This window comes from Oncorhynchus gorbuscha, linkage group LG12 (assembly GCF_021184085.1).
Source record: "Oncorhynchus gorbuscha isolate QuinsamMale2020 ecotype Even-year linkage group LG12, OgorEven_v1.0, whole genome shotgun sequence".
Taxonomy (NCBI): domain Eukaryota; kingdom Metazoa; phylum Chordata; class Actinopteri; order Salmoniformes; family Salmonidae; genus Oncorhynchus; species Oncorhynchus gorbuscha.
Window position 1 is genome coordinate 10849547 of NC_060184.1, and position 21190 is coordinate 10870736.

The 21190-nt window shown below is 42.0% G+C and overlaps 2 protein-coding genes across 3 annotated transcripts in view; both read right to left on the minus strand.

The window, feature by feature from the left end:
- Nucleotides 1-734, minus strand: part of LOC123990518 (coiled-coil domain-containing protein 85C-B-like) — a 105735-nt gene extending 105001 nt beyond the window's left edge. The window contains exon 1 of the mRNA XM_046291075.1: nt 1-734. This exon is cut by the window's left edge and continues 733 nt beyond it. The gene's annotated coding sequence lies outside the window, so the exon portion shown is untranslated.
- Nucleotides 735-2487: 1753 nt separating this feature from the next.
- On the minus strand, nt 2488-14598 carry LOC123990517 (cholesterol 24-hydroxylase-like). 2 transcript variants are annotated; one of them, XM_046291073.1, is made up of 15 exons: nt 14178-14598; nt 13850-13927; nt 13684-13765; nt 13398-13471; nt 13096-13182; nt 12851-12989; nt 12477-12590; nt 11976-12138; nt 11674-11739; nt 7536-7608; nt 7356-7440; nt 6276-6386; nt 4593-4681; nt 3021-3087; nt 2488-2845 (listed from the first exon to the last, which is right to left on the minus strand). In XM_046291073.1, the coding sequence occupies exons 1-15, from the start codon at nt 14324-14326 to the stop codon at nt 2651-2653; spliced, it is 1572 nt and encodes a 523-aa protein (XP_046147029.1). In that variant the 5' UTR covers nt 14327-14598; the 3' UTR covers nt 2488-2650. The 2 variants fall into 2 exon arrangements, with proteins under 2 accessions (XP_046147029.1, XP_046147030.1); XM_046291074.1 differs by lacking the exon at nt 6276-6386 and having other exon boundaries at nt 14178-14527.
- Between the last annotated feature and the right edge of the window lie 6592 nt (nt 14599-21190).

Below are 21190 nucleotides of genomic sequence, written 5' to 3' on the forward strand. Positions count from 1 at the left end.
TCCGTCGGGTCTGTGCACTCTCCTCGGTCCAATAACGGTACGGAAATAAGCTGGATATTTAGGCTAAACTAGCCGAGTCTCAATTGCGGAATTGTATTGAAATGTGAATACATGATACGGAAATGATGCTAACAGTGGCACTTCGGATGGAAAAGTTCAATTAAACAAATTAAAATGGCAATGAGATGTTGGTTATAGCAACCATGCAGAAGACTGCACGCACAACTCTTTGAAAAAAAGATCACTGTCGAATCTTTGCAGTCCTTCTTGGTATTTTTTCATTCGTTCATAAATTATGTATATATTGTGTAAAAACAAAACAAGCGAATGTTTACCGATCAAATCTCCACCACTCAACTGAGAACTGTCAGGAGAACCCTGAGCATCCCACCGCATGTGCACATCGTGCTCCGCACGTTCCACCGTGGAAGAAAATAATCAAAATATCCACGAAAATAAATAATTATTCAGATAAAAAGCCAACAGAAATGTGCGCTTGGAAGGAATAAAAAAACAACTATTTGCCCTATATTTACTATACCAGCATGTTGCTTTTCCGAGACAACGGAAACGAACGAATTTTACAACAGACACAGTGCTCGAGCTCTTTCAAAGATAAGCCTTTTTTCCCCGAAGTGGTGACTGGTGAGTGCCTTGGCAGCGGATTGAATCCCGGAGCTCGTTGGGAATTTGCACCGTCCTCCCCTGCTTCCGCAGACTGTAGAGTAGCGCAGACTCGGGTTTGAAATGGTACAGTAGGATCTCGGTCAAGACGGCCAATCAAGACGCAGGCAGGTAGCGAGATGGAGAGCGTGCCAACTCCATGCAATGAACGGGCTCTTCACACGTTATGAGGTGAAAATACATGAATTATCAATAGAATTAATCAAATGGATCTGTTTTGAAAATAGCAATCTGCAATTGAAATTGTCAGTTCCGGTTGACTTGAGACAGGAATAGAAATTAAACAGAATTATGAAAATAGACCTCTAGCTATTATTATTATTTTTTTTTTCAAAAACAACATAGTCAATGGTTCATTCTGAAAACAACAGCATGATTACATCTATGATTTCTATATGATCTGCTATATCCATGTCACGCAAGTGGTACGGGACAAACCATAAGACTCCTGAACATCTAATCAAATGGCTACCCAGACTACTTGCATTATTTATTTTCGATGCATAGTCGCTTTAATAACTCTACCTACATGTACATATTACCTCAATTACCTCAACACAGGTGGCACATTGGCCCGCTATTGTTATTTACTGCTGCTCTTTAATTTGTTATTCTTATCTCTTACTTTTTTATATTTTCTTAAATCTGCATCGTTAGTTGCCTATAAACATGTTATTAAAGTAACATTCTCTTGGTTTTAGTCAACTGAATGACATAGCCCTGTTAAATGCTATTCGCAAATGTTAGCTTTAGTCTACACATCCTTGCACTGGCATGTTGACCCAATTCCAACAATGGATACACCAATCCCAACGTTGGACTAATTCATGAAGAAACAACAATGATGAGGCTACAGAGAAAAATAAATACCACACTTGATTGACTAACCTAGTCAGCTCAGGGATTCGATCTTGCAATCTTTTGGTTACTAGCCATGCGGCTACCTGCTGCCCCATATGACCTCTAGATGGGTCATTTTAGACACCTGTTGACTGAATAGCAAGTGGAAGAGCTCTACTTAGATTTTCAGGATGGGTGACATTGTGAAAACATCTGTCGTTTTGCCCCTGAACAAGGCAGTTAACCCACTGTTCCTAGGCTGCCGTTGAAAATAAGAATTTGTTCTTAATTAACTGACTGGCCTAGTAAAATAAATATGGGTGTAAACGAGAAAGATACAAAACATGAGAATGAATGTTCTTGGTTTGTCTGCAGGTACACAGCGACACCTTGTGGATAAAACTATTCTAATCTTCTGGAGCCCAGTGATGTTTGGTCAATTATTTTATTAAAATATAGTCAATTCACTCCAACAGAGGCACTGTGGTAATGTTGATTAGGAAGTTCATCAAATAAGTTCATATATACTTTATAAATCTCTTTATATTATGTGATAAATGGTATACTACATAGTAACCTTTATATTATGTGATAAATGGTATACTGCATAGTAACCTTTATATTATGTGATAAACGGTATACTGCATAGAAACCTTTATATTATGTGATAAACGGTATACTGCATAGTAACCTTTATATTATGTGATAAATGGTATACTGCATAGTAACCTTTATATTATGTGATAAATGGTATACTGCATAGTAACCTTTATATTATGTGATAAATGGTATACTACATAGTAACCTTTATATTATGTGATAAATGGTATACTACATAGTAACCTTTATATTATGTGATAAATGGTATACTACATAGTAACTACATGATAAGGGTAAATTAACAAGGAATCAAATACAAACACTCCGATGTCAAGTCTGTCCTAGTAACTCTTCAACACATAGAACTGTCATATTTAAGATATTATTTCACCATTGATACAAAGAATAAACATAATTGTTCAAAATCCATTTTCATAAAAAATAGCTAGATATTTGAATAAGGTGCTTCATTGAATGAAAAAGGTAATTTGCTCCACTAAGAAGTATAAGAAATAAGACAAGTATGTTATAGAGAAGTGCTAGTCATGTTCAGGTCCCAGTCAGGCCAGGCTGCGGTTGTCTGTCCTCTGTGTCTGATTTTACACACCACTCCACTCTTTGGTCTCAAAGTCCCAGTGTCCAGGATGTCAAAGGACTGGCCAGGCAGCAGGCTGAAGTCAAACCTCTGAAGCAGCTTGGCCATCACTACCTTAGCCTCCATCTGTGAACAACAGATCTCTTTAAAGGATGACAAATCTGGTGTGCTCAACTATAAGAAAGTATATAATGGGAGGCAGAAGTCCAGGAGTAATCTAACTAGGATGGATAATAGGATCAGCAGAGAACAATCCCAAATAAAGTTGTTTCAATGTATTTCATACGGACAGTCTGCTCACCTGTGCGAAGCTCTGTCCCAGACATGAGCGTGGTCCCAGGGCGAAGGGGTAGTAGCAGTAATAGGGTCTTCAGGACAGAAACAAACACAACGTGTCTGTTAGCTCTTAAAAAGTGACTGAATACACAGAGTCCAATGTGTTTTTCTGTTGCTCATTAAGATAAACTAGATTGTTGTTGTTTGTACCCCATGAGACCAGGTGGTGTAAAGTACTAAGTTCATTCCTTCTGCCTCTGATTGGGTAGTCTCACTAAACACAAATGCTTCGATTGTAAATTATGTCGGAGTGTTGAACTGTGACCCTGGCTATCCGTAGATTAAGAAAACAAGAATATCGTGTCGTCTGGTTTGCTTAATATAAGACATTTTAAATGATTTATACATTTACTTTTGATACTTAAGGACACTTAAAACCAAATACTTTTAGACTTTTACTCAAGTAGTATTTTACTGGGTGACTTTTACTTTTACTTGAGTCATTTTCTATTAAGGTATTTTACTCAAGTGTGAAAATTGGGTACTTTTCCCACCACTGCATGAGACACCATAAGAACAAAGCCAGTATCACTTCCTCAAAATAGTCCAAGTTAACTCAAGAAATCTGCAATTAATTCTGTTTTTTTGTCGACAAGGTTTTAGTGACGCAAATTTCCATCTCATTAAGGTGTTTAGTGTAGTATTTCTCAAGTAAAAAATGCGCTACATGTTGTCTTTTGTAAACAAAGTCCGATCCACTGTTCTGCCATCGGATAGAGCGTAAACACCACAGCTGTTTATCCCGTGTTAGTGGGTGAAATCAAAACCCAACCACCATGTAAGTCATGACGAACTTTGACTTCATGACCAAAAGTAGCCCTTTCCTTCGATCACTGATCAAAAGTGCCGTCTTTGGCCTCATGGGTGGAATATAGTGGCTGGAGCTCTGTCAGAGTGACCATTGAGTTCTTGGTCACCTCGCTGACCAAGCCCCTTCTCCCCTGATTGCTCAGTTTGGCCGGGTGGTCAGCTCTAGGGAGGGTCTTGGTGGTTCAAAACTTCTTCCATTTAAGAATGATGGAGGCCACTGTGTTCTTGGGGGCCTTCAATGCCGTAGACATTTCTTTGGTACCCTACCCTATATCTGTGCATTGACACAATCCTGTCTCGGAGCTCTATGGACAATTGCGTCAACCACATGGCTTGGTTTTTGCTCTGACATGCACTGTCAACAGTGGGACCTTATATATACAGGTGTGCATCTTCCTAAATCACGTCCATTCAATTTAATTTACCACAGGTGGACTCCAATCAAGTTGTAGAAACACCTGAAGGATGATCAACGGAAACCTTTTTTTCCTTCGTCATTATGGGGTATTGTGTGGAGATTGATAAGGAAAATTGTTTTTTAAATACATTTTAGCATAAGTCTGTAACGTAACAAAATGTGGAAAAAGTGAAGTGGTCTGAATATTTTCTGGATGCGATGTATTCGAGTTTCAACGAGAGAAGTTGATTCTCGAGTTCAGTTCTGCTTTAATCAATTCAAATGTTGTAAAGAAACAATAAAACAATGACAACGTATCGTGTGACTTACTTGGCAGCGTCTGGATGGAACCTCTCTGGGTCAAACTTCAGCGGGTCCTCAAAGAACTTATCCAACCTTCCACACACATAAGAATTGAACTGTAGACAGACAAGATAAGGGGAAAACAAAAGATTTAAGACAGTTTAGGAAATAAAATAAGTACACCCACACCCAAAATAGTTAATGAGGTGTTGACTACACTGTTAAGATGAAGTTCATTGAAACACCAAAACTGTTTCAATATGCTTTGTGTTGTAGTCATGACTGACAAAGATATATAGTTAAGCAAACTTTACTAGGCATGTTGTCAACCAGCACATTAATAAAGTAAGTAAAAACTGGTTTCCGTTTCCTGTGTAACATCAATATGAGTAACATCAATATTGCTACATTAACTAGTGGCAACTGAGCTGCCACCAACTTGAAGGAGACGAAACCATATCTTTGCTGGAGTATTGAAACACATGACACGGTGTGTTGTAACACCACTAAATCAAATATTGTGCAACACCTTGCCAGGGACTGGGAGCACTAACAGAACAGGTTGAACACACTACTTTGGTGTTTCGAGTTCTGTTTAGAGCAGAATTAGATCCCTTCTCTTTTGTTGTCATTTCCTTTGTCTATGTGGGAATGGGTGCTGTCCTCATTGAACGTCAAAATGCCTGACAGTTTTGGTATCCGTTCATCATGATCCATTACACAACAAACTGCTTAATACCAATATAGAAATACAGTCTTCTTTCTTCAAACATGTACACAACATTGTGTGAATGAATTATAGTCTAAAAACGTTACCCACAATCCTCTAAAAACAGAGTCATGCGTTAAGATAAGAAATGCAATGTGATTAAAACAAAATACTTCCAATGAGTTCAATCAATCTATTGTCTCTTAACTTTGGTTATCCTCATAAATGAAATTACATTTTGTGTAACATATGCAGTTGGATTTACATTACTTTGGTAAAATTAAATTAACAAATCATTGAAATTACTTGCATTTGTAAACCATTGATTGTATGAGAAACATAATGTTTGAGTGTTGATGCTTTTACATTCACTGAACCCCCAAAATGGGTTTTCACAACGCTCTCTTAAAAACACCCGTATTCAGGTTGGAGAACCACTGTGGGTGTTTCAGAGTTCCTACACTTCTGTTTTAAAACACATTCTGTGTATCAACATTATACATTCAAACACCCAGATCTCAGCTTAGGTGCACTACCTGTCATGGTTTCATTACACAATCATGGTGTTTTGAGAAATTCTATGTTTACATTCTATGTTAACATAAGAAAAGTCAATGATACAATGATGCTACATTGAGGTAGGAGCCATACTGGCTTCGAAATTCTACTTCATTCCTTTACTACATTGAGGTATGAGCCATACTGGCTTAGAAATTCTACTTCATTCCTTTGCTACATTGAGGTATGAGCCATACTGGCATAGACAAGGCTACTTCATTCCTTTACTACATTGAGGTATGAGCCATACTGGCTTGGACAAGGATACTCCATTCCTTTACCACATTGAGGTATGAGCCACACTGGCTTAGACAAGGCTACTTCATTCCTTTACTACATTGAGGTACCACAGGGTATCACATGTTAACACCACAACTAAACTTAGAGATATTATCATACAACAGTCATCACTCCTCCACATAGTTTTTGAGGTGACGACTCACGAAGCATGAGACTCCTGCTGGGATGGGGATGCTGTTGATGACGATGTCGTTGGGGATGAAACGAGAAGTGCCTGGTGCTGTAGGGTACAACCTTAGAGTCTCCTTCAAAACCTGACGGGGGAGAGATGATATGAATCAAACACACCATGCTGATTCATTGACGATTTGAAGAGTTACCTTTTCGTCCTAAACTTGGTGCTCCGGTACCGTTTGCCATGCGGTAGCAGAGAGAACAGTCTCCGACTTGGGGGACTGGAGGATTTGACAAATTTTGGGGCCTTCCTGACACCGCCTAGTATATAGGTCCTGGATGTCAGGAAGCTTGGTCCCAGTGATGTACTGGGCCGTATGCACTACCCTCTGTAGTGCCTTCCGGTCAGATGCCGAGTAATTGCCATACGAAGTGGTAATACAACCGTTCAGGATGCTCTCAATGGTGCAGCTGTAGAACTTTTTGAGGATCTGGGGACCCATGCCAAATATTTTCAGTGTCTTGATAGGGAAAAGGTGTTGTCGTGCCCTCTTCACAACTGTCTTGGTGCGTTTGGACCATGATAGTTTGTTGGTAATTTGGTGATGTGGACACCAAGGTATTTGAAACTCTCAACCCGCTCCAATTCAGTCTAGTCAATGTTTATGTGGCCTGTAAAGCCCTCCTTTTCCTATAGTCCACGATCAGCTCCTTTGTCTTGCTCACATTGAGAGAGAGGTTGTTGTCCTGGCACCAGACTGCCAGGTCTCTGACCTCGTCTCTATAGTCTGTCTCATCGTTGTCAGTGATCAGGCCTACCACTGTTGTGTCATCAGCAAACGTAATAATGGTGTTGGAGTGGTGGGTGAACAGGGAGTACAGGAGGGGACTAAGCACACACACAAAATAGCACATTTCGCTGGGCAGCCATCTCCTCCAGCACCATTCTATCAGCCATCGGACAACATTGTATAACTTACAATATGGTTTCTGTGTACAGATGCCAGTTCCAATTCTGAGTCCTTGATCTGGTTTGTAGCTCCATTGCTGTCACTGTCAGGTCAATGACAAGACAGCACACACGAACCTGGGACAGGTAGATCATTTACCTGAGACAGGTAGGTCATTTTCCCCAGGTCGTCAAAGCTGATTTCCTGTTTCATCCCGATGACGTCATCCACTTCCTGCTTCACCCTGGAAATGGCAGAGACAGTCACAAACTCAACCAAACTGTTTTTATTACAGAAATGATCAATACCGAAAATAGAAATGATGAAAACAAGTCCTACTTTGTCAGTATCTCTGGCAGTCTTCCCAGTTCCATGACCGTAAAAGCTAGTTGATTGGCTGTTGTCTCTTGCCCTGTCATGATTAAAACAACAAAAGTACGGTGACTGTTGTTTCTTCAAATTTCACTTGAGCTCGAAAATCTATATATATATACAGTTTAAGTCGGAAGTTAACAAACACTTAGGTTGGAGTCATTAAAATGTGTTTTTCAAAAACTCCACAAATTTCTTGTTAAAAAACTATAGTTTTGGTAAGTCAGTTAGGACATCTACTTCGTGCATGACAAGAGTAATTTTTCCAACAATTGTTTACAGACAGATTAGTTCACTTATAATTCACTGTATAACAATTCCAGTGCGTCAGAAGTTTACATACACTATGTTGACTGTGCCTTTAAACAGCTTGGAAAATTCCAGAAAATGATGTCATGGCTTTAGAAGCTTCTGATAGGCTAATTTACATCATTTGAGTCAATTGAAGGTGTACGGACTGCAATAGCATCGAATAGTCCCCGTGATATGCAACTGTTCAGGGAAGTCAGGAACCAATACACACAGTCAGTCAGGAAAGCTAAGGCCAGCTTCTTCAGGCAGAAGTTTGCATCCTGCAGCTCCAACTCCAAAAAGTTCTGGGACACTGTGAAGTCCATGGAGAACAAGAGCACCTCCTCCCAGCTGCCCACTGCACTGAGGCTAGGTAACACTGTCACCACCGATAAATCCATGATTATCGAAAACTTCAATAAGCATTTCTCAACGGCTGGCCATGCCTTCCGCCTGGCTACTCCAACCTCGGCCAACAGCTCCGCCCCCCCGCAGCTCCTCGCCCAAGCCTCTCCAGGTTCTCCTTTACCCAAATCCAGATAGCAGATGTTCTGAAAGAGCTGCAAAACCTGGACCCGTACAAATCAGCTGGGATTGACAATCTGGACCCTCTATTTCTGAAACTATCCGCCGCCATTGTCGCAACCCCTATTACCAGCCTGTTCAACCTCTCTTTCATATCGTCTGAGATCCCCAAGGATTGGAAATCTGCCGTAGTCATCCCCCTCTTCAAAGGGGGAGACACCCTGTACCCAAACTGTTACAGACCTATATCCATCCTGCCCTGCCTATCTAAGGTCTTCGAAAGCCAAGTCAAAAAACAGGTCACTGACCATCTCGAATCCCACCGTACCTTCTCCGCTGTGCAATCTGGTTTCCGAGCCGGTCACGGGTGCACCTCAGCCACACTCAAGGTACTAAACGATATCATAACCGCCATCGATAAAAGACAGTACTGTGCAGCCGTCTTCATCGACCTTGCCAAGGCTTTCGACTCTGTCAATCACCAGATTCTTATCGGCAGACTCAGTAGCCTCGGTTTTTCGGATGACTGCCTTGCCTGGTTCACCAATTACTTTGCAGACAGAGTTCAGTGTATCAAATCGGAGGGCATGCTGTCCGGTCCTCTGGCAGTCTCTATGGGGGTGCCACAGGGTTCAATTCTCGGGCCGACTCTTTTCTCTGTATATATCAATGATGTTGCTCTTGCTGCGGGCGATTCCCTGATCCACCTCTGCGCAGACAACACCATTTTATATACTTTCGGCCCGTCATTGGACACTGTGCTATCTAACCTCCAAACGAGCTTCAATGCCATACAACACTCCTTCCGTGGCCTCCAACTGCTCTTAAACGCTAGTAAAACCAAATGCACGCTTTTCAACCGATCGCTGCCTGCACCCGCATGCCCGACTAGCATCAGCACCCTGGATGGTTCCGACCTTGAATATGTGGACATCTATAAGTACCTAGGTGTCTGGCTAGACTGCAAACTCTCCTTCCAGACTCATATCAAACATCTCCAATCGAAAATCAAATCAAGAGTCGGCTTTCTATTCCGCAACAAAGCCTCCTTCACTCACGCCGCCAAGCTTACCCTAGTAAAACTGACTATCCTACCGATCCTCGACTTCGGCGATGTCATCTACAAAATGGCTTCCAACACTCTACTCAGCAAACTGGATGCAGTCTATCACAGTGCCATCCGTTTTGTCACTAAAGCACCTTATACCACCCACCACTGCGACTTGTATGCTCTAGTCGGCTGGCCGTCGCTACATATTAGTCGCCAGACCCACTGGCTCCAGGTCATCTACAAGTCCATCCTAGGTAAAGCTCCGCCTTATCTCAGTTCACTGGTCACGATGGCAACACCCATCCGTAGCACGCGCTCCAGCAGGTGTATCTCACTGATCATCCCTAAAGCCAACACCTCATTTGGCCGCCTTTCATTCCATTACTCTGCTGCCTGTGACAGGAACGAACTGCAAAAATCGCTGAAGCTGGAGACTTATCTCCCTCACCAACTTCAAACATCAGCTATCTGAGCAGCTAACCGATCGCTACAGCTGTACATAGTCTATTGGTAAATAGCCCACCCATTTTCACCCACCTCATCCCCATACTGTTTTTATTTATTTACTTTTCTGCTCTTTTGCACACCAATATCTCTACCTGTACATGACCATCTGATCATTTATCACTCCAGTGTTAATCTGCAAAATTGTAATTATTCACCTACCTCCTCATGCCTTTTGCACACATTGTATATAGACTCCCCTTTTTTTATACTGTGTTATTGACTTGTTAATTGTTTACTCCATGTGTAAGTCTGTGTTGTCTGCTCACACTGCTATGCTTTATCTTGGCCAGGTCGCAGTTGCAAATGAGAACTTGTTCTCAACTAGCCTACCTGGTTAAATAAAGGTGAAATAAAAATAAAATAAAACCTGTTGATGAATTTCAAGGCCTACCTTCAAACTCAGTGCCTCTTTGTTTGACATCATGGGAAAATCAAAAGAAATCAGCCAAGACCTCAGAAAAAAATGTGTAGACCTCCACAAGTCTGGTCCATCCTTGGGAGCAATTTCCAAATGTGTGAATGTACCATGTTCATCTGTACAAACAATAGTACACAAGTATAAACACCGTGGGACCATGCAGCTGTCATACAGCTCAGGAAGGAAACACGTTCTGTCTCCTAGAGTTGAACGTACTTTGGTGCGAAAAGAGCAAATCAATCACAGAACAATAGCAAAGAAACTTATGAAGATGCTGGAGGAAGCAGGTACAAAAGTATCTATATCCACAGTAAAACGAGTCCTATAGAGACATAACCTGAATGGCCGCTCAGCAAGGAAGAAGCCACTGCTCCAAAACCACCATTAAAAAAAAACAGACTACAGTTTGCAACTGCACATGGGGACAAAGATCGTACTTTTTGGAGAATTGTCCTCTGGTCTAATGAAACAAAAATACAACTGTTTGGTCATAACAACCATCGTTTTGTTTGGAAGAAAAAAAGGGATGCTTGCAAGGCGAAGAACACCATCCCAAACGTGAAGCACGGGGGTTGCAGCATCATGTTGTGGGGGTGCTTTGCAAGAAGGGACTGGTGAACTTCACAAAATAGATGGCTTCATGAGGTAGGAAAATTATGTGAATATATTGAAGCGACATCTCAAAACATCAGTCAGGAAGTTAAAGCTTGGTCGCAAATGGTTCTTCCGAATGGACAATGATCCCAAGCATCATTTCAAAGTTGTGGCAAAATAGCTTAAGGACAACAAAGTCAAGGTATTGGAGTGGCCATCACAAAGCCCTGACCTCAATCCTATATAGACTTTGTGGGCAGAACTGAAAAAGTTTGTGCGAGCAAGGAGGCCTACAAACCTGACTCAGTTACACCAGCTCTGTCAGGAGGAATGGGCCAAAATTCACCCAACTTATTGTGGGAAGCTTGTGGAAGGATACCCAAAACGTTTGACCCAAGTTTTAAAAAAATGTAAAGGCAATGCTACCAAATACTAATTGAGTGTATGTAAACTTCTGACCCACTGGGAATGTGATGATAATTCTCTCTACTATCATTCTGACATTTCACATTCTTAAAATAAATTGGTGATCCTAACTGACCTAAACCAGGGAATTTTTACTAGGATTAAATGTCAGGAATTGTAAAAACTGAATGTGGTGTATGTAAACCTCTGACGTCAACTGTATATATATATATATATATATATATATATATATATATATATATATATATATATATATATAAATAAAGTATAGCACTTGTTTCAGGAAGACGTACCCGCAATGAAGAATGTCACAAAGTTGTCCAGCATAAGCTCCTCATCATCATTTGCTATGTTTTCCTCTGAAATGATGGAAATATATCAGTTTACAGCATTGAGACAATAGTGCTACTGAACCTCATCAATTACATGACTGTTTTAGCAAACACTTGTCCCACAATGTCACATGCAGAGCCACAGGTAAAAGGTTTCCAATGTTAGCCTGGTCCCAGATCAGTTTGTGCCGTCTTGTCTTGAACAGTGGCAGGAGTTGGCAAGACGGCACGAACAGATCTAGGATCAGGCTACTACAACATGCCTTTGCCAGCCGTCTTGAGGATCTGTGTGAGGATGTCTTTTGGAACGTCCTCTCCGTTTTGGACGGCCATTTTCCTCTCGTTGATCCACTGTCTGCCTGTCGAACGCAGCAGCTGACAAGACTTCTTCACCTCGTTGATGAACTTCTTGTTCTTTGGGTAGAGCTAAATGTGTAGGATCTTAATTTGATTACTCTTTTTCAATTATGTGAATTTTCCTGCATAGCAGGAAATGCAAATGTGTGTATTGAATGTTTAAAGAGGCTTGTAAAAGTTTGTAATTTCCATTTAAAAATGTCAGACTTGATATGCCCTGATGTAAAATGTATCAACCCCTACAAAAAATGTCTATTAATTATAATCGACATAATAATTCACATTTCTTTTGCTGCAGGATTATTTGCCAGCTGTAGCAAACAGGCTCAAAATAAACTCCTACAACTTTAGAGATATGACATCTGACCATTTATTTAAATCCCACCGAGGGAATGTGAATTATTTACCTGGAAGGTGAAGTCTCTGAGATAGTGGACCATTCCCTTCAGACACATCTCTATAGCGTTGGGGAACGGAGAGTCACTCTCCTTCAGCAGATCCAGCTCCACTCCAAACGCCACCTACAGATGAGATAAAAACAGAGGCTTGACAATATCTTACAACATGATAAGGTAAAACTCCTGGTTCTATTTATGCTAGTTATAGCTAGCACATTGGCTTGGTGAGACTAAATTGTATATAGCTTAGGTAATGAGTGTGTTATAACTGCCTGTTATGACAATTTTACTGTCAGATATACAAACAAATGTAGCTTTATAACAGAAAGAATCAATTGTAGGGGCAGTGTGGGGATCTGAGGGTAACAGGAAGTGACCGTTACCTTAGTGATGACATCCAGTGTCACACAGTTGAACATGTGTTGCATGTTGGCAGCTGTGTTGGTGTCAGCCATGTCCGCCAGTTTATCCATCAGCTTCTCTGCCCTCTCGTTGAACGCACCCATCTGACCCCGCAGGTACCTAACAATACACAGCAATGATGGATGGATGAACAGATGGATGAACAGATGGATGGATTGATCAGTGGAGTGATCAATGAGTCGATTGATCAATTAGAGTGACTTACAGACTGCTGAAGGCAGGGTCCATTATTCTTCGCTGTTTGTACCATTCATCATGATTCTGTGCTGTGACCAGGCCACTTCCCAAAAACCTATGAAGAAGATGGACAACATAGTATTTACCCTAAGACTGAATAAACTGACCAGTGACCAAGTTGTCCCGTTTGAATGTCTATATGCTCTGTAGGCTACGCATGCAATAACCAGCATTAGGAGGGATTGTGTTGAAAGAGCAAACCAAAACATTGACACAATAAATAGTAGTAGGAAGTATATTTAGATAACATAAATTATACAGAGGACTCACCTCTGTCCAAAAAGGTTGAAGAGACGCTTGTAGACCATTGAGGCTTTGGGGTACTTAGGTGACATCAGGACTTCCTGTGGAGACAAAGAAAAGTGTCCGTTTGGTTTGAAGGGGGAATTGGGGTAATGTGTTATTTTACAGCACTTTCATTTCAGAAATTAACATGGTAAAATGTGTGATTACACTAATCTTGGTTAACCCAGAACTAAAATCTTGCTTAATTTGGTCAGGTGTTTACGTAGTCAGTTCATCAGATATTATAATTACAGTAATTTCACAGGTTTACCTTGGTGGTATCAGGACAGGTCACACACAACATCACAATATGCAAACCGTTGATACGGTAGACCGGTCCATAAGTCTCAGCCCTGTCAAAGATAAAATATATCTTTATTTATTGTCCCAGGATAAACAACACCTGATTCAATCTATGTGTGTAGCATTCAACAAACCATTCCAGAAATTTGTCGTGGACAACTCGACCATTGCTCATCTCCCTCAGCATGGTTGGGGAATGACCAAATATAAAACTAGGGGAGAACATGAGACGGGTTAATAACTGAATAATAAGAACGTTATGACATGAGTGATACCTTCACCTAGTGGAAAGGAAAAAGACAGGTGAAACAGCGACCCTGACGGCTGTTGAGGTCAACTTTCACCTACTGTAGTTCCTTATCAACAAATCCGATGCGTTATGTCGCCACTCAATATAGTTGAAACTAACATTTAGCTAAAGCATTTTAAAATAAATATTCAAGTTACATCATACTGACTCACCTATCCCTTGGTGGTCCCGGTATGTGATCATATTTCAGATGAATATATTTAATGTAAAGACAAAAAAATAGAAACGCGATCAAAATCAATCCAAGCAGGCAAATAAGCAAATAACCGATCCAACCTGCAAAGAAAGAGAAAAGGTCCATATTTCCGAAGACTCGGTAGCTCGCGGTGACCCTGCAAACCAGTTATGTGGTCGTTGTTTTTGGACGGAATTCGATCACCTGTAGTACTCGTAGTAGAGAGGAAGAGACGAAGCGAGAGGGTTTACTACGCCCAAAATTTGATCATGAAATATTATGGAGTGGCTGCTCTGGAACCTGTTTTTCCGTGGCTATTGATAGGGAGATTTCTGCGCATGAGCGTGGTGTTTTTTTGTATGTACTGTAGGTGCTGTCCTCTCTGCAGTTTTACGTAGCTTCTGTTACGTAGCCTAAGAAAGTTTGGCTGCCCAGAGGTTGAACAGGTTGAACTCGTGCGGTACTTGCATGTTCATTGAGTGGTTAAAGGGCATCTTGTTTTTTTTGCCTCTTTGCGAAACTTTTTGCAGGAATTCTGGCTAGTGGCTACGATATGGCGGCAACTATAATGAGCATCTTATATCATCACACAAAATTATATTCTAATTTTGCCCTGTTCTATCAAAAGTGTTGGAAAAACGTAGCAATAATCATCTGGCTTTCTTGATGTCTATAGTATTCTCGCTGGTATGCAATCTAGTTTCAGCTCAGGTTATGGATGTCACTGCAACCTTAAAAGGTCATAAATGATGTCAACATTGCCATTGATTCTAAGCAATTGTAACGGATGTGAAATGGCTAGCTAGTTAGCGGTGGTCCTGCTAAATAGCGTTTCAATCGGTCACTTATTCTGAGACCTTGAAGTAGTGGCTCCCCTTGCTCTGCAAGGGCCGGGGCTTTTGTGGAGCGATGGGTAACGATGCTTCGAGGGGTGACTGTTGTTGATGTGTGCAGAGGGTCCCTGGTTCGCGCGAGGGGACGGTCTAAAGTTATACTGTTACACAATGTTGGGCTGCTATTTTTCTTGACTTGGCCAAAGTTTTTGATACAGAAGACCATTCCTGTTGAACGGCTAAGGAGTATTGGTGTCTCTGAAGGGGGAGCTTGGTTTGCTAACTACCTCTCTCAAAGAGTGCAGTGTATAAAGTCAGCACATCTGCTGTCTTAGCCACTGCCTGTCACCAAGGGAGTACCCCAATGCTCAATCCTAGGCCCCACGCTCTTCTCAATTTACCTCAACAACATAGCTCAGGCAGTAGGAAACTCTCTCATCAATTTATAAGCAAGATGATTGATTGTCTAACACTCAGCTGGCCCCTCCCTGGATTTTGTGTTAAAAGCTCTACAGCAAATCTTTCTTAATGTCTAACAAGCTTTCTCTGCCCTTTACCTTTGTTTTGGAGATGTTCATAACAAGGTTATGTGTTTTAGTAAGAAGAATGACGCTCTCCCAACCTGTGTGATTATTACCTCTGAGGGTTTAGAGCTAAAGAGTATGGCTAGATGGTACACTGTCCTTCTCTCAGCACATATCAAAGCTGCAGGCTAAAGTTAAATCTAGACTTGGTTTCCTCTATCGTAATCGCTCCTCTTTCACCCCAGCTGTCAAACTAACCCTGGTTCAAATGACCATCCTACCCATGCTAGACTGCCAGATACGTAATTTATAGATCGGCAGGTGTGTTCCTTCGAGCGGCTAGATGTTCTTTACCATTCAGCCATCAGATTTGCCACCAATGCTCCTTATAGGACACATCACTGCACTTTAGACTCCTCTGTAAACTGGTCATCTCTGTATACCTGTCGCAAGACCTACTGGTTGATGCTTATCTATAAAACCCTCTTAGGCCTCACTCGCCCCTATCTGAGATACCAACTGCAGCCCTCATCCTCCACATACAACACCCGTTCTGCCAGTCACATTCTGTGAAAGGTCCCCAAAGCACACACATCCCTGGGTTGCTCCACTTTTTTAGTTTGCTGCAGCTAGCGACTGGAACGAGCAGCAAAAAATACTCAAACTGGACAGTTTTATCTCCATCTCTTCATTCAAAGACTCAATCATAGACACTCTAACTGACAGTTGTGGCTGCTTTGCGTGATGTATTGTTGTCTCTACCTTCTTGCCCTTTGTGCTGTTGCCGGTGTTCAACAATGTTTGTACCATGTTTTGTGCTGCTACCATGTTGTCATGTTGTGCTGCTGCCATATTGTGTTGCTAGCATGTTGTGCTGCAGCCATGTTGTGTTGCTAGCATGTTGTTGTCATGTTGTGCTGCTGCCGTGTTGTGTTGCTAGCATGTTGTTGTCATGTTGTGCTGCTGCCATGTTGTGTTTCTAGCATGCTGTGTTGCTAGCATGTTGTCATGTTGTGCTGCTGCCATATTGTGTTGCTTGCATGTTGTCATGTTGTGTTGCTAGCATGTTGTCATGTGCTACTGCCATGTTGTGTTGCTAGCATGTTGTTGTCATGTTCTGTTGCTAGCATGTTGTTGTCATGTTGTGCTGCTGCCATGTTGTGTTGCTAGCATGTGATGTCATGTTGTGTTGCTAGCAAGTTCTTGTCATGTTGTGTTGCTAGGATGTTCTTGTCATGTTGTGTTGCTAGCATGTTGTTGTCATGTTGTGTTGCTAGGATGTTCTTGTCATGTTGTGTTGCTAGCATGTTGTTGTCATGTTGTGTTGCTAGCATTCTCTGCCCCACCTGCACAGAATGATGAGTGGCCACTGACAGGCACAGAGATTACATGCATGTTGTCATGTTGTGCTGCTGCCATGTTGTGTTTCTAGCATGTTGCTGCCATGATGTGTTTCTAGCATGTTGTCATGTTGTGCTACTGCCATGTTGTGTTACTAGCATGTTGTCATGTTGTGCTGCTGCGATGTTGTGTTTCTAGCATGCTGTGTTGCTAGCATGTTGTCATGTTGTGCTGCTGCCATATTGTGTTTATGCCACTATGTTGTGTTGCTAGGATGCTATGTTGCTAACATGTTGTTGTCATGTTGTGCTGCTGCCATGTTGTGTTGCTAGCATGTTGATGTCATGTTGTGTTGCTAGCATGTTGTTGTCATGTTGTGTTGCTAGGATGTTGTTGTCATGTTGTGTTGCTACCATGTTGTTGTCATGTTGTGCTGTTACCACGTTGCTGTCATGCTGTGTTGCTAGCATGTTGTTGTAATGTTGTGTTGCTACCGTGTTGTTGTCATGTTGTGTTGCTAGCATGTTGTTGTAATGTAGTGTTGCTACCGTGTTGTTATCATGTTGTGTTGCTAGCATGTTGTTGTCATGTTGTGTTGCTACCGTGTTGTTGTGATGTTGTGTTGCTAGCATGTTGTTGTCATGTTGTGTTGCTAGCATGTTGTTGTCATGTTGTGTTGCTAGCATGTTGTTGTAATCTTGTGTTGCTACCGTGTTGTTGTCATGTTGTGTTGCTAGCATGTTGTTGTGATGTTGTGTTGCTAGCATGTTGTTGTGATGTTGTGTTGCTACCGTGTTGTTGTCATGTTGTGTTGCTAGCATGTTGTTGTCATGTTGTGTTGCTAGCATGTTGTTGTGATGTGTTGCTAGCATGTTGTTGTGATGTTGTGTTGCTAGCATGTTGTTGTCATGTTGTGTTGCTAGCATGTTGTTGTGATGTGTTGCTAGCATGTTGTTGTGATGTTGTGTTGCTAGCATGTTGTTGTCATGTTGTGTTGCTAGCATGTTGTTGTGATGTTGTGTTGCTAGCATGTTGTTGTGATGTTGTGTTGCTAGCATGTTGTTGTCATGTTGTGTTGCTAGCATGTTGTTGTGATGTTGTGTTGCTAGCATGTTGTTGTGATGTTGTGTTGCTAGCATGTTGTTGTCATGTTGTATTGCTAGCATGTTGTTGTGATGTTGTGATGTTGTTGTGATGTTGTTTTTCTCTCCAAAACTCTTGAACGTGCCGTCCTTGGCCAGCTCTCCCGCTATCTCTCTCTGAATGACCTTCTTGATCCAAATCAGTCAGGTTTCAAGACTAGTCATTCAACTGAGACTGCTCTCCTCTGTATCACGGAGGCGCTCCGCACTGCTAAAGCTAACTCTCTCTCCTCTGCTCTCATCCTTCTAGATCTATCGGCTGCCTTCGATACTGTGAACCATCAGATCCTCCTCTCCACCCTCTCCGAGTTGGGCATCTCCGGCGCGGCCCACGCTTGGATTGCGTCCTACCTGACAGGTCGCTCCTACCAGGTGGCGTGGCGAGAATCTGTCTCCTCACCACGCGCTGACTGGTGTCCCCCAGGGCTCTGTTCTTGGCCCTCTCCTATTCTCGCTATACACCAAGTCACTTGGCTCTGTCATAACCTCACATGGTCTCTCTTATCATTGCTATGCAGACGACACACAATTAATCTTCTCCTTTCCCCCTTCTGATGACCAGGTGGCGACCGCATCTCTGCATGTCTGGCATGTATGTGTGGATGACTCACCACCTTGTTGAACCTCGGCAAGACGGAGCTGCTCTTCCTCCCGGGAAGGACTGCCCGTTCCATGATCTCGCCATCACGGTTGACAACTGTTGTCCTCCTCCCAGAGCGCCAAGAACCTGGCGTGATCCTGGACAACACCCTGTCGTTCTCAACTAACATCAAGGCGGTGGCCCGTTCCTGTTGGTTCATGCTCTACAACATCCGCAGAGTACGTTGCCTCACACAGGAAGCGGCGCAGGTCCTAATCCAGGCACTTGTCATCTCCCGTTGGATTACTGCATGCTGTTGGCTGGGCTTGCCTGTGCCATTAAACCCTTCAACTCATCCAGAACGCCGCAGCCCGTCTGGTGTTCAACCTTCCCAAGTTCTTCACGTCACCCCGCTCCTCCGTTCTCTCCACTGGCTTCCAGTTGAAGCTCGTGTCCGCTACAAGACCATGGTGTTGCCTTTGGAGCTGTGAGGGGAACGGCACCTCAGTACCTCCAGGCTCTGATCAGGCCCTACACCCAAACAAGGGCACTGCGTTCATCCACCTCTGGCCTGCTCGCCTCCCTACCAGGAAGTACAGCTCCCGCTCAGCCCAGTCAAAACTGTTCGCTGCCCTGGCCCCCCAATGGTGGAACAAACTCCCTCACGACGCCAGGACAGCGGAGTCAATCACCACCTTCCGGAGACACCTGAAACCCCACCTCTTTAAGGAATACCTAGGATAGGTTAAGTAATCCCTCTCACCCCACCCTCCCTAAGTTTTAGATGCACTATTGTTAAGTGACTGTCCCACTGGATGTCATAAGGTGAATGCACCAATTTGTAAGTCGCTCTGGATAAGAGCGTCTGCTAAATGACTTAAATGTAATGTAAATGTGTTGCTAGCATGCTCTGCCCCACCTGCACAGAATGATGAGTCGCCACTGACAGGCACAGAGATTACATTTGCGACAATATCTAGCCTAATAAAAAGAAACCCTCAACCACAGTGACCAGACTGTACAAATGTACCTAGGTAGGTAGGTAGACAGTATCTGCCTACAGCCATGTCTATCAGGCATGCTTAGGCACATATTTTTTTAAAATAGTAAAACCAGCTTCAGTTTGAGATTTACATCAGTAAATAGTTGTATTAATGTTTCTCATCACTGTTTTTTGTAAACTTAGCTAGCTTGCTGGATGTGCAATACTTGTTATTGACATCTGATCTTGCATCACGCCTATAATTTATTGAGATTGGAATGCATTCCAGGTCATAATCATAACTAAATTATGTTACATAGCTAACAGGTAAAATGATTTACAGTTGCTGAAGTTACACGTTTTCTAACAAGTTACAAATCTGAGGCGTGGCACATAACATGTTAGCAGACTAGCTAGCCAATTCCAGCCATGTGCTAAGGCTTGCTGGTAAACCTAGCTGGTTGTAATGTTGTAGCTTGCAGTTTAGTAGCCATATCAATGACCAAAAAGAAAACAAGTTTTACAAACAAGATACAAAAGATCTCCAATTGTAAAACCTCTTCCATGTTTCGTTAGCTAGCTACATAGTTAACCAGCTAAGTTATGTTAGAGTTGCATCAATTCGAATCTGGTATCAGGATAAATATGACATTGAGTCACCGGTTGTATACTATGTATTTTTTATTAGATAACCACTTAGTGGTAAATTCAATTTTCGTATATATACAGTGCCTTGCGAAAGTATTCGGCCCCCTTGAACTTTGCGACCTTTTGCCACATTTCAGGCTTCAAACATAAAGATATAAAACTGTATTTTTTTGTGAAGAATCAACAACAAGTGGGAATAATTTTGCATGCCCAATTTTTCAGTTTTTGATTTGTTAAAAAAGTTAGAAATATCCTATAAATGTCAACTTCATAATTGTGTCCCACTTGTTGTTGATTCTTCACAAAAAAATACAGTTTTATCTTTATGTTAGAAGCCTGAAATGTGGCAAAAGGTCGCAAAGTTCAAGGGGGCCGAATACTTTCGCAAGGCACTGTATATATGTCCCACCTCGCAGGGCAAACAGAGAACTAACTTGTTCTTGACAAAGATATTATAAATATACTCTGACAGAAATAGTTCCTGCTTCAGAGCCGGCCTGTCAGAGTGGAGACTGGGCGTGGTTTAGACTCACCCAGCCTATCGTTGATTGTTGTCATACGAGCTGGTACCAGCCCCCGGGCGCTCCAGTTGATAAATGTAACTGTTGCTGTGTGGAGTATCTATGCGCTCATTCCCTAGATACCGTTATCACATATCTGGTTTCTGTTATTGTTAAGTTTGAGTTCTAACAAAAACAGTCTGTGGTTTGCTACACTACGTTCTGTATGCGTCCATTTTTATGTTTTTATGTATTTTTCCATCATGAGAAAGGCCCATGGCCCTGAAACTGTTAACAATGGTTCAAGTCAGCTATGTTGCATAACACATACATACATCCACACAAGCCAACAGCAGATAATATTCAATCACATATATGGTAACGGGCTATAGTGCATAACACAGAATCCTCATAGTTAGCGAACAGAAAAACTATTTGAT

Coding starts and splice junctions, on each gene's coding strand:
- LOC123990517 (XM_046291073.1), bottom strand. CDS start 14,326: ATGGACCTTTTCTCTTTCTTTGCAGGTTGGATCGGTTATTTGCTTATT. Junction 12,139..12,476: donor TCAGAGACTTCACCTTCCAG/GTAAATAATTCA, acceptor CTACACATTTAG/CTCTACCCAAAGAACAAGAA. Junction 6,387..7,355: donor AAATGACCTACCTGTCTCAG/GTAAATGATCTA, acceptor CTCCCCCGTCAG/GTTTTGAAGGAGACTCTAAG.